This window comes from Rissa tridactyla, chromosome Z (assembly GCF_028500815.1).
Source record: "Rissa tridactyla isolate bRisTri1 chromosome Z, bRisTri1.patW.cur.20221130, whole genome shotgun sequence".
Classification (NCBI taxonomy): domain Eukaryota; kingdom Metazoa; phylum Chordata; class Aves; order Charadriiformes; family Laridae; genus Rissa; species Rissa tridactyla.
Window position 1 is genome coordinate 57,148,270 of NC_071497.1, and position 12,365 is coordinate 57,160,634.

General features: G+C 37.3%; 1 protein-coding gene across 3 annotated transcripts in view; it reads left to right on the top strand.

The window, feature by feature from the left end:
* Positions 1–11,037, top strand: part of GLIS3 (GLIS family zinc finger 3) — a 167,463-nt gene extending 156,426 nt beyond the window's left edge. For all 3 annotated transcript variants that reach the window (XM_054186083.1, XM_054186080.1, XM_054186081.1), the window contains exons 9-10: positions 5,389–5,562; positions 6,757–11,037. In XM_054186083.1, coding sequence (XP_054042058.1) covers positions 5,389–5,562; positions 6,757–6,893 — 311 coding nt within the window. In that variant the 3' untranslated portion in view covers positions 6,894–11,037. The remainder of the gene's footprint in view (positions 1–5,388; positions 5,563–6,756) is intronic.
* Positions 11,038–12,365: the final 1,328 nt, after the last annotated feature.

Below are 12,365 nucleotides of genomic sequence, written 5' to 3' on the forward strand. Positions count from 1 at the left end.
AAAAAAAAAGTTGCCATTTCTTTAAAAAAATTTTCAGCTGAGATGAGTTAGCTATACTAAGGTATCCATACAGGCAGCTCTACTAGTAACAGTTATCTTTTAAGTAAAAATAATCAGATGTAAAGAAATAGAAACATTTCTAGGTTTTCATATTTGCAAGTTCATCTGGCAGTGCAATACGTGACTCATATCTCTGTTTTACTCTTTCTTTTGTTCTTCACACTCAGATGGTACCAAATAATTACCTGATGTTAGTGTAATTAACCTTGTGGACACTGTAGAAATAGACTGCAGGTGAACACTATTTTGAAGTAGTTCAGGCCAAAGACAGCTGGAATTTTTATGTACCCTAGCAGTAAAGACTACTCACCCATGATGTATATTTCTTAATGGCAGTTATAATGATTTTATTGAGAAAATATTCTCTCTTTGCGGTGCCAGGCAGAGAGCTGACTGAGGAGGAGATAACTGTCCATCAGAAACTTATTACCTCATGGAAATTACAACTGTGGTAGTCATTAATTACATAACTGCCATGAAATCTTTGTCCACGTCAGTTCAGTGGGATCAGGACTCTGTCACAAACTCATGTGGACCATGATTTCAGCTGTGAATTTGAGATGGGCAGTGTGCCTGGGATTTTCAGATGCTCAGCATCTCTCAGGTTGAGGCTATGTCTGTGATAAAGAGCAAGAGCTTCTCGCTTTCAGAAGAGATTCTTGCTGTATTCAGCTATTTTATCATATATAAAAATATTTCACTTTCCTTAGGAAATAATGCTATCATGCCAGAAAAATAACTGTTTATTCTGTATCTTGACATCATGGAGCTTGCTTATAGTGTACTGATTCAAAGAAAGGCAATTGACGTACCCTTGTGGGTGGGTGTGTTTTTAGTTTAATAAGAGAGCAACTGGTACACTTCAGTTAGTTACAGTCCTGAGAAGAAAGGTTCAGTTGCTGGAACTTCATTAGCCAGCCTGTTTGCCTTTTTTATTTTTCCAGTGCTGCATGAAAACACAGAAAACTGATGCTACAGGTAGTTCTCTAACAGATGATCTCAAATGAGGGGCCAGCTACGGTCAGGGTATAGGGCCTGAACTGCATATGGTTTCATGTTATCCTATGTTTAGCAGTAGTGTAGATTATCTTGGGGATGGCACCATGTGAATAAAGGGAAGAGCTCCTGATACCAAGTTAGGAGATTTTGATATATCATGTTTGGGCTCCAGTTCAAAGACCTCTACGCGGTGACCTGATTAACTGGTAGGGGTGGACAAAGGCATTCAGAATAGTGCTAAATAATTGAGGGGAAAAGAATGGTGTATGCTCTGTTCTGTTTATGGCTCTGCATTTTATAAGATGGATATTTATGACACTGAATCATGAAATGAACATGTATCTAGTAAAGTTGAATGAGTTTTCTGTGCTCATTTCCATCTTAAAAAATTATTTGGGAGTTTATCAGTTAATCAAAGTGCCTTGTGCACTTCCCTGGTTCTGTCTGCAATATGTTAATGTACCAATGGGTCAAAGCTTGTAAGACTTTGCTAGACAATATTCTTTTGCTTAAGAAGGGAACGAGCAGACACAGAAGATATGACTCACAATAGCTCAACCCCAAGGTTGAGTTTTTCTAGTTTTCCTGCCAGACTTCAGCTAGCAATAGTCAAAGTTACTGCCAGATTGTTCTGCATCAGGAACAGAATGCTGTGAGAAAGGCACAAATAGAGAATGAGCACAGAGCGATGTGAAAGGACATTTCAGCATGTGTCTTGAAGGGTGTTGCCAGCTGGCTCAGAGCTCAGACCACTGTAGACTGAAATGGTTGTTTCTGGTAACTAGTCTGACTCAACAGTAAACTTGCACGGTATGTCCTGTTGCTGGTTGAGAGAAAAGTTGATTTTAAAAGCTTTTTTAAAGGAGGCAAGAATTGTCAATAGCTATGTAGCTTCTAGATCAAGTTTTGCACGGCTATTGTTTTTTCTTTCATTTTATTTTTTTATTGTATTACAGTTGATTCTTGAATGTCAGAACTGAACATTTAAGGATTGATTGGTTGTAAATTCCTAACATGCTTTGCAGCCTGACTTAGTTTTGTTGCAGTTAAACTTTAAAAGAAAAGAAAGATTGAAACCATCATCTTACAGCTAGGTTGCAAAGTGCCCGCAGCCCCTGCAAAAGACAATGAAATCTATGAGTGTTCAGCCTCTCTAGAGTGAGCACAGAGTCTGCAAATCGTGCCTGCTGTGGAAGAGGAATCATCTTTCTACATTTTATTTTTCTTTCTTTTTTTTTTCATTTTATTCCCCCACCCCTCACTCTCTCACCCCCCCCCCCCCCCACACACACACACACCCCAAGCCCACTCGCATTTCTTTCTTTTATATCAAGTCAAAATACTCTTTTTTCATGAAGGTTTTCGGACACAACAGTGACAACTGTTTGGATGTTCTTTCATGTAACTATTTGCCTGATCTAAACTCTTGTTATGTATGTGTAAGTTAGGCATTTATCTCATTATGTGTACACAGAAGTATCTTGCAAGACTACTAAATAAAATGCAAAGGCTATGTTTCACCCATCATTGTTACCTAGCCCTCCCCCAATAAGGTCTCTTCTGAGTTTCTGGGCACAGGTTCGGACTGTCTTTTCCTGTCCATAGTCCTGGCCTATTCTGATATTTTAAATATTGAGATTTCTGTTTCAATTCAAGCACATCTTATGCATGCCAACATTTGTATGTTTCCTCCCGGAGACCATAGAAATGAGTCTCAAAGGAAAAATAATTAGAATCATAAAAATCCTACATCATGCATCCTTCCTCCCACTTGGCAGAAAATCAGTTGTGTCACATAAAGTGATACAGCATGTTTTCCACTGCATTCTTCTCCTTTCTCCATCCCTATTATTTATGAAATGCATTATCTGTATGTAAACACTCAGTGCAACTTTAGCAAATAACAGTCCCATGTGCACAATTCCACGGGAAATTTAATGGAAATACACCTAGCTCCTAGCCACAATCCAGAAAAAGTTGGCCAAGTGCTTTATGTTCATAACATGTTTCTAAACATAGACTATCCCTGTTAAGGGATTTGAGCTTGGAAGGTTTGTTTGCATTGGGGCATGGAACTGCACAAATATAAAATTTTAATTTTTCAAATACTTCTTATTCATAAGTCAAAACTAGATGCCCCATGCAAGGCATTACTAATTACTAGTAATGAACCAATAGGCCAATAGTTACATTCAGGTGTCATATTATACCCAAGATATTTAGACACGTGCCTCTCAAATATCGATAGGCTGTGATTCCATGTTTCATGCTTGCCATCAAAGGGTCTTCTCTCCTTATAATCTCCTATCCTCTGGGATAGCTCCTTGATCCTTTCTGACCTGTTAAATGGCATCCAAAGGCCTTCCGTCATGTGCTGCTCACCCAAACATCCCATTACTTTTAGGGAGGGAGATGAGCTTTTAATCCTGTGAACTGATTTGCTTACTGCTCATGGCTTGTTACTGCTCATGGACATTAGTAGATCCCAGGCATGAAATCTGAATGTCTGGTATAAATATGCTTTCCTAACTACACAGTGTGGATGTGTTGAGGCTAATTCCTGAACACGTGAAAAGATGAAGTTGAGCTGGCTGTCCCTGCAGCTACCCAGATTAGGATTCCTTATTCCCTGATAGTACTAAATGCTCTTTAAAATCAAATCTTTGATCACTGAAAATAGCAAGGTTTCCTCCTTTTTTATAATATCCAAAAGACAATAAACAAATGCCTAAGGAGAGGGGAGTCATTCTTGAATTGTAAGGTAGTGTCTGCAGTATGGAGTTTATATACAGAAGATGCATTAAAAGATGTTTTTCAATCCCTCTTTTCCCCTTTTTTTCCTTTTTTTTTTCCTGATATTGATGTTTTAAGGATGTAGGGAAGGTTTTGTTGTTGTTTCCTTGTATTGATCTTTCTACACTAAATGGAAATTCAGCTGGAAGGACTTTGTCATATGGATGTTGGTCAACTAGACTGGCCAGATGGGACAGCCCTGCACGTTAGCTTTTTCTATTGACAGTAATGTCTCTGTAATAAACTTGAGACACAGGAAATTCCTTAAGATGCTTTCTGAGGTAGGGGGTCATTTTTCTCACAGTGTCTTTTTGGTATGACTTATGACAACGTATTGTTCATTAAGAGAATAGTACACCAGCCCTTAGGCAATAAACTGTTTGCGAATAAAATCTTCAGAAACTGTTTTCACTCCTGGTCCTATTTTTGGACAGTCAAGGCCTACAATTTCTATGTAACACCTTGGAGGTAATGCACTTTTTACTTTATGCATGGAAAAAGAGCGGTGAGAATAAGGAGCCCCAGCACTGGCAGAGGGGAACTCGATTCTTTCTTAAAAGAAAAATATGTATATATTGTAATACTGAATTTATAATGGTTTTGTTTCTGATGTATACTTTAAGAACATATTATAGAAAACAGAAATAAATGCATACCACAGTCTTTTACCTATAAAAGCCACCCTTCAGACTCTGAGCAAAATCTCCAAAACTTAGACTTAACAGCAGTTTTTTAAGGAGGAGAAAAGACCTTGCTTCCATGAGAAAAATCTTCAGGCCAACCGACTGCAGAACATGTGTCAGTGCCTCTTAGGCTGCATACACATCCCTATTTTACCAAGAAGTGTGGTTTTGATTATATAAATATATATTTTAGCATGGACTTCAATGTGACTCTACTCAGTGCTTATATGCCTCTCTCAGATATCACTTAAGGAACAAAAAACAACATATAGAATGGAAACACTGGTGGGGTCTTTTATGTCATGTCACACAGTAGTCTCGGTTCTCTTCCATGTGGACTCGTTGCTACCGATGAGCAGGCCCCATGGATCATCAGCTTGCAGCCCTTCTGAGTCTCATATGCATGTCCCCACTATCAGTCAGCTGTCTTGGTGTCAGTGACAGACCTCAGATTTTATTCAGACCTTACTTGGGTGATCTTCCTTTATTCTGAATTAAGCATTTTCTTAGATTTTTCAGGCAGCGGCCCATTGTGAAATCTGGAGAGTACCAGACAGCAGGACTGCAGCGTACAGGGAGAAATTTCCTGAAAAATTTCAGCTTCTAGCAGTCAGTGCCTCTCACAAGTCATGCTGGAGTCAGATGTCCATGAAGTGGATTGGGTTTGGAATCAGTAGCAACTGGAGAAGGTCTTAGGGAGCTTCATATCAAAGCTGCTTTACTGGTGCAAAATAATTTAAGTCCTGGTGCTACTGCAGTCAAGGTTTTTGTCATTCTCCCAGCCATGGTTCCACATGCTATCCCTTGTGTCTGTCCAGGTGTTTTACTGACGACTTTCTTCTCCTTGTTGTAGGTTTTTATGGGCAGCTTCAGACTTTCTGCCCTCCACATTATGCTGACACTCAGAAGAACATACAGTCTTGCAATGTGGTTCCTCCATTTGAAGACTGCCTAGTTCCCACATCAGCAGGCCAGGCAGGACTTGGCATTTTCCATCGAACTTTTTCAGCTCATTCTGGTATTACAGGTAAGTGACAGCTGGGGACTTTGTGGGTGGTTGTGTACAGTTTGTGGGCTTTGACAGATCAACTCGAGCCGTGTATGTGACTAGGACCTGTCATGACAGACTTGACTCTTCACAAGGAAGAGGTGGTTTTCAGACCTTTGGGGAGCGGTTGGCATTGGGAGACAGTCCCCATGGGTCACAGTAGCATCTGGCCTGTGTGCAGACAGCAGATTGTTGAGGGCTTCTCAAGGTTCTAACCTCTGGGAGTCAGACAGTCACTAGCTCATGTATTTGCTTTGAAGTACAGTCCATGGAGCCCCATGTGATATTCACACAGCCGCTTCTCTCTGCTGTAAGTATTGTATCAGGGACCTGAGTGATTCAAACCACTGATTTTGCTTTATGCACATTTGATTTTTCTCAGTCTTTAATTTTACTTATTCACATTTCCATAACGAGAACTGCCTGGGTGCATGCTTTTCTGTGCACACGTATCTTAGTCTCTGCCTAGATGAAAAGTTCGTAAGGGTCTTGCAGGCTGCTCTGAAAGGGTGAAAGTTACCCCTCTGCAGAGGATCAGCACAAGACAGTGGGCCTGGTCGTAGGGCCTGAGCACAATTGATGCCCAAGTCTTTTATTGTCCCTCTACACAGGATGACTTCACTTAACATTTATTGTTCTATGAAATCTCTTTTATGTGTTGGTCCTTCAGTAGTGCATTAAAAAGCCGGTGCACCTGTAGCTTCAAAGAGCCATCTCACAGTATGTAAAGAGGTAATCCAAAAGATGGGAGCAAACAGCTGCTCTTGTGCTTACTGCTATCGCTTGTAGAAGTTAGTAATTTCTGTGCCAGGGTCTGCTTTACAGCAAAGTTCTACAATATTTTATTGCCTGTTATCATATGTTGGTATGATGAAATTTGATAAGCAAGCATGAAGTTTATTTTTTAAATTATCACAATTTTAGCACCCATTAAATGGGCAAGTGCTAATTGTGATGAAATTTGCTGTACTTCAGACTTGATTCTGACAGAACTGAAATTCCTCCCTTGGTAAGCAGTAAGTTGTGTTATTATTAATTTCATAAATGTGTTGGCTTGTTTGTTTTGTTTGTGTATTTGATTTAAAGTCATTTCCAGTTCTCTGTATAAGTATTAGAACATTATCCATGATATAGTTATCCTAGTTAATTAATTATTCTTGTATTTTTTCCCAGTTTATGACTTTCCAGCAGGCTCCACAGGTATCTTTGGCGATTCAGCTCACAGCATGCCAGAGGATAGCAGTTTCCTACAAGTAAATGCAGTGGATCGTTGTTCTAGCCAGCTGTCTTCTGTCTACACTGAGAGCTAAAGTAGTATAAATCTAGTTACAAGAACTTGATTCCATTTCATCTTGCCCTTTTGATATTTCTCTGCAAAATTTTTCTCTCCATGAAACTGCCACGTATGTATGGGGATATGGGTTGATATACATACATAATGGAGAGGAAAAAAGCAATCACCGAGCATTCATCAAGCAGTCAACTGAGAAGGAGAATGTTTGGAGAAAGCAAGCTTTGCCAAAACTTTAGCAATTGTTTCGTTTCTTTTCATCTGTGGCACAGCAACTCTACTTTTTTTGTTCTTTCTTCTTTTTAATTTCTCAAAGGGAATTCACAGACTGAATAAGAAAACTGCTTGTTGGCTGTAATCCTTTCAAGCTGAATGGGTGGACTTACTGAAGAACACAGCTTTAGAAAATTCTTTTTTTAAAAAAAAAAAAAAACAAGGGGAAAAGAACTAAAACCATTTCAAAGGCACACAGCTCTTTGCACAACCTGTTCGCATGTGATGCTTCCAAAGTTAAACACACACCAGCATCAAAAAGGGAGAGAAATTAGACACACATCCTGCCCCTACCCACTGGAGGCATTGGTGCGGCTTCTTTTTGGAGCCAAAGATCATCAGTACTGGATTTCTTACAGGCCTTGGTTTAGCTGTCTTTTCCTTCCCTCCGTATTTCAAGCCATACAATATGGCCATTGCTGTTTTTCCGGTTCTCCTTCTGACCCAGTGCTTTATGCAATGAGTAAGAAGGGTTAAATGCACTACATGAGAAGGTACATGGACTTTGTCTATATTTAGCAGAGCTGCTAGATAAGAATAAGTATGTTTTAACTTTTTCTTGATTTTTAATTATATTGTAGAGCTTTATCGCTGTATGTGCTATAGTACTCTGTAGGAAGGTTTAAAATACCCTGTAGGAAAGATTCTTCCTTAAATTCCACAGATATCTTTAAAAGCAATCTGTACTGATTCAATTAATTTTTGTTGCCCAAATATTTTTCATTCCCATACCACGTTTTCAGGAAAAAGAGCTACTCTTAAGTTTGCTATGTCCCCTCTGATTATTTAGAGTTGTAAAACTGAACTGGTTTGATGGTTTTGATTTTTCTACTCAATGTCAGGCTCTGGTCCTCAAATTTAGTCCAGGATGCAAGCAAATGAGGTTACCCTTCATGAAAGCTACAGGGGTATGAGTTAAAACAGTATTTTGCAGTGGAGATGTGTTGTCACTGTGATCCTGTATCAATGTAAGGAGCAACCCTTACATTGTGTAAGACTGGGTAAAAACCCAGGTTATTAATCCCTGTTTATCCATTTTTTGGGTTTCATACTGTGTAGTGTGCATCTTAATATGCTCACGACCTGGTTTAATAAGAAGGGCAAAAATCCAAAGTTCGTTCTTACAGGCTAGACCACAACTATGCTTCTGAAATCACTCCTCTAAAAAGATGAATTTAAAAAAATGTTTATACAAGCATTTTCTTATCCTGAGATGCTTTTGAGAGTTGTTGAGTGCAGTTTGAGTCAAATTCATAATTTTATTTGCCATTATGTTGCATAAATGAATTTATGTCCAGATGTTTGTAAACACTGTCAATCTTTTGATGTTTATATTCATGAAGTATATTCTTACATAGAGGAATATGTGCTTACATACTTGATGGAGAGATTTTCATCCAATAAATACAAAGAATATATAGATAAACCATGCATATAAATGATGTACAATAAGAAGTAATATGGCTTAAATACAGATAATTCTGTACTAAATTCTTTCCCCTTTTATTCTGCTTCTCACATCACAAGTGAATGTGTCGCTCTGCTTCAGCTTGCGATGGTAGGCCTAGTTGTTACTATATGTGGTTTTTGTTGGGATAAATGACATCAGGCCTCCCTACGCAGCTACACAGACTCAGGCAAAAAGACAGTCCTTTTGCATTAATGTATGATCTGTCCCAGTGCATTGACAGTGAGTTTTGCTTTTTAATGAAGCTTTAAATTTGTGCTGTCCTAAAGCCCATTCTGTGGTCACTCCACATGCATAACTTGGTTCAGCAGGAGTAAATAGGCATGCTGAACTCTTCAATTTCAAATGTGTAGGACTATGTTTTGTCCCACTGAAATCAACTAGAGCAGGTTCAGGCCCAGTGTGTACATACGCATCTATATGTACATATATACTTTTGTATATATAAATCCTTTTCAAGGTTCTTTTAACTGGTTGGTTGTCCCGAATTTGTCAGTTGCTGTGTACAAAACTGAAATATTGCTGCTGACTTCAGATCTGTACCACCTTGACTTTTAAATATTTTGAAATATTTTTTCTAGTGTCTGAATGTTCAGACTGTCCAATAGAGAGGCGGCTTATACATCCTGACAGATCATGACCAAAGGGAAAGTGGGAAGACAGAATTCAAAAAGGATATTCATAATTTGGGCGTTCATCAGCTACATTTTGAAAAAGACACTTTTGCAAGTCATTCATTCATTCTTTTTTTCATATATATATAAAAAAAAATATAATATATATATTTACAACTTTCTATGAGCCTTAATCTTAAAAAGAAGGAGCTAGACTACAGTCAAATCAAGCACATGAGAGTGGGCTACCAGTTTGTAAAAGGGTACGCCTTTGTTTACTTCTGTATCAAAGACAAAGAGGATTCTTCATGATTATTTCATTATTCTCTTTGGAGTCAGACTGACTTTGGGGGATCAGCTTATATCACTGAGGAAAATGTTATAAAAAAGTACCATTTTGTCTCATGAGTTTTGCATATTTAAATAGGGAACTGTGTTTGTCAAATGTTACAATGAAAAATGGTGCTTGTGAAAATACATAGCGTAATGCTAGTTACTGACTTATATGCAAATACTTGTGCCTCAGTGATTTTTGTGTTTTTATTCTACTTGCTGGATTGTTAACTTTCTAAAGGGATCCATATCTAAGAGATGGAGTTATTTTACACTATGGACATTAAACAATATTCTAATGAAATTCTTTACAATCATTCTTTTATGCAATTATCTTGTTTTCAGACTCAAATGGTCTATTTATATCTGCATTAGAAATGGGTCTACACTGGAGTTTAAAATATAGTTTCAAAGCACATGTGTACATGTGTGAGTGTATGCGAGTGCATGTGTGTATTTGGATCTCCCTTTCTGTGTATATATATATGCACATATATATACAGATATCCATAGAGGCATTATGGTTTGCTAATACTGGATGCTGAAGTATTGCAGAGCTAAGGCCATCTGTCACATTGTATTTTGTTTTCAACTTTTTTTGAAGATGTGTGAATGAGTATAAAAATTACATTTTAACTGTTTATTCCCTGTGTAATTTTATAGGAGATTTTTTGAACAGCACTTTGTTGTTTCTGTGAAATTTTGTTGTTGTTTTTGGTTTGGGTTTTTTTTTTTATTTTTAATATTTCCTAGGAACAGATAAAGCAAAAGAAAAAGACCACAATTTAAAATTAGCTGAGTGGGGTTTTATTTGAGGAGAAAATCCCTTTATTATGTACAGAAAGCAGCATGTTGTGTAATATTTTTTACACAAAGCACTTTGCTGAGGAGTGAAAGTGGGAGTATGTTTTTGCTAAACCTTACAGAGTATTCTACATATTTATACGTACTTACATACACACATATGAACTCCATTTGCCATTCTGTATATCTGGCTTATATTTCCTCTAAAGATATATCTGTTGCATACCATGAAAAATAAATTTTCAAAAGAATGAGTTACACTTTTTTCTCTACCAGTATGTATAATTTCATGATTTGTTACAGTTATTTTTCATTTAATCATAAGTTATTTTAGTCCTGTCTCATAAAATTCTTTTTTATGTAAAAGGTAAAATTGAAAGGTGTATGTGCATGGTACAAAATAAAACTGGAAAATTATAATTCAATGACGTCACCAATAGAGCGTCTTATTGTGAGATGCCTTTAAAGAAGACTGCTGCAGCTATTGTTCTTCACCATAAAACTACTAGTATTTGTATGGATTAATACAATTAGAAACAGAAATAGGAAAAAAAAATCTCAGTTTTCTTCTAAAAAACACTTGGGTCAGAGTTCTAAGTCTGGATTTAATTATTGTTATAGTGAGGCTAGAGATTTGTAAAGATAAATGAATGCCTCAGTGTGTGTTTACAGCCTGGGTGGAGACACAATTAAGGAAGAACATTTCATTACATTTTTGTGCTGTGATAATTTTTATTAGTTTCTTTGTTCATGTGGTCCTACAATACAACACATAAAAGGATTTTACTTTTCTGTATGGTTATTGTTTGTAACTTACTCAAGCAATTAAGAAGTTAGTTCAGAGCATTTCATATAAGGAAAATAGCTCTATTTTTACTGTGCATTAGGCAAAACGCTAACAAAAGATAGAGACAGGAGTTGATGCATGCTAATGTCCATATTGTCCAAAACACTTCCTAAGTAACTAGCATGCTTAGGAAATAAGAGGCTACCGTTTACTACACCCATAAATTAGGCTAGAAATCTAAGGACAAAATACAAACTAATAAATTAATTAAGGGCAAAAAAAATCCTGTTACGTATTTGCAAAGAGACCTTTGAAAATAATGGTCTAACCTGATTTTACTATGAAATTATTAGCAAGGTTGGCTCTGAGTCAACCATGAGCTAGTAAGCCCAAATTCACTGATTGGTATGCATATGAACTTTACTAAAAATGAACTTTGCCCAGTGCGTTCTTATTTACGTTACATCTTAATTTAACGTAGGAAACTTGCCTCATGGCTTAACAAATATTGTTAATTAATCTATGAAGAACTGAGAGTTGCTGAATCCAAATGTTTCATAATTCAGTTTTTCTTTTTGATGTAGGTAGAGCCCTTAAAATGAGAAGTATACCAGTTCCGTATGCAATGGGGAGTAACATGGCTTGAAATACCTCAAAGCCAAGTGCTTTTCTCTGGGTGTCTGCGCTAGATCAGTTTTTCATTATGTCCTGCAAACCCTCCTATAGCAAAATAGTGTAGTAAAGAAATTAGGTGACAGCTATATTCTTCCAGAGAACAGAATTTCTGAAAGAAAGTTGCCTGAAGTTCTTATTCTATAAAATGTTGGTGTTTGTTTTTTTCCGATTTCAGGACAAAACCCCATTTTGAAGCATCAGAATTTCTCACAAGATGGAAATTTGGGAGGTGTAGTTGGGGAGGGGGTGGGGGGTTGTTATTCCATTGCTTGTGTGTAGTTATAGGAATTGTCCCACCCACCTGCACCAAAGCCACCATGTATTCCTGAATTTGTACCAACTCTGTCCTAATGGAAAATAGTTCAACAAAGCTCTGTTTGCTGTACAGCTATCTATCTCCTTCAATAAGAGAGGAAAGAAACAAACAGCGTTCTTCCATTCTGAATATGAATCCATTTGTATTTACTGCACCTAATTACAAGATACCTTGTATTTGAATTTAGAGTGACTATGTCTGTATGAAAACACAACTGTCCA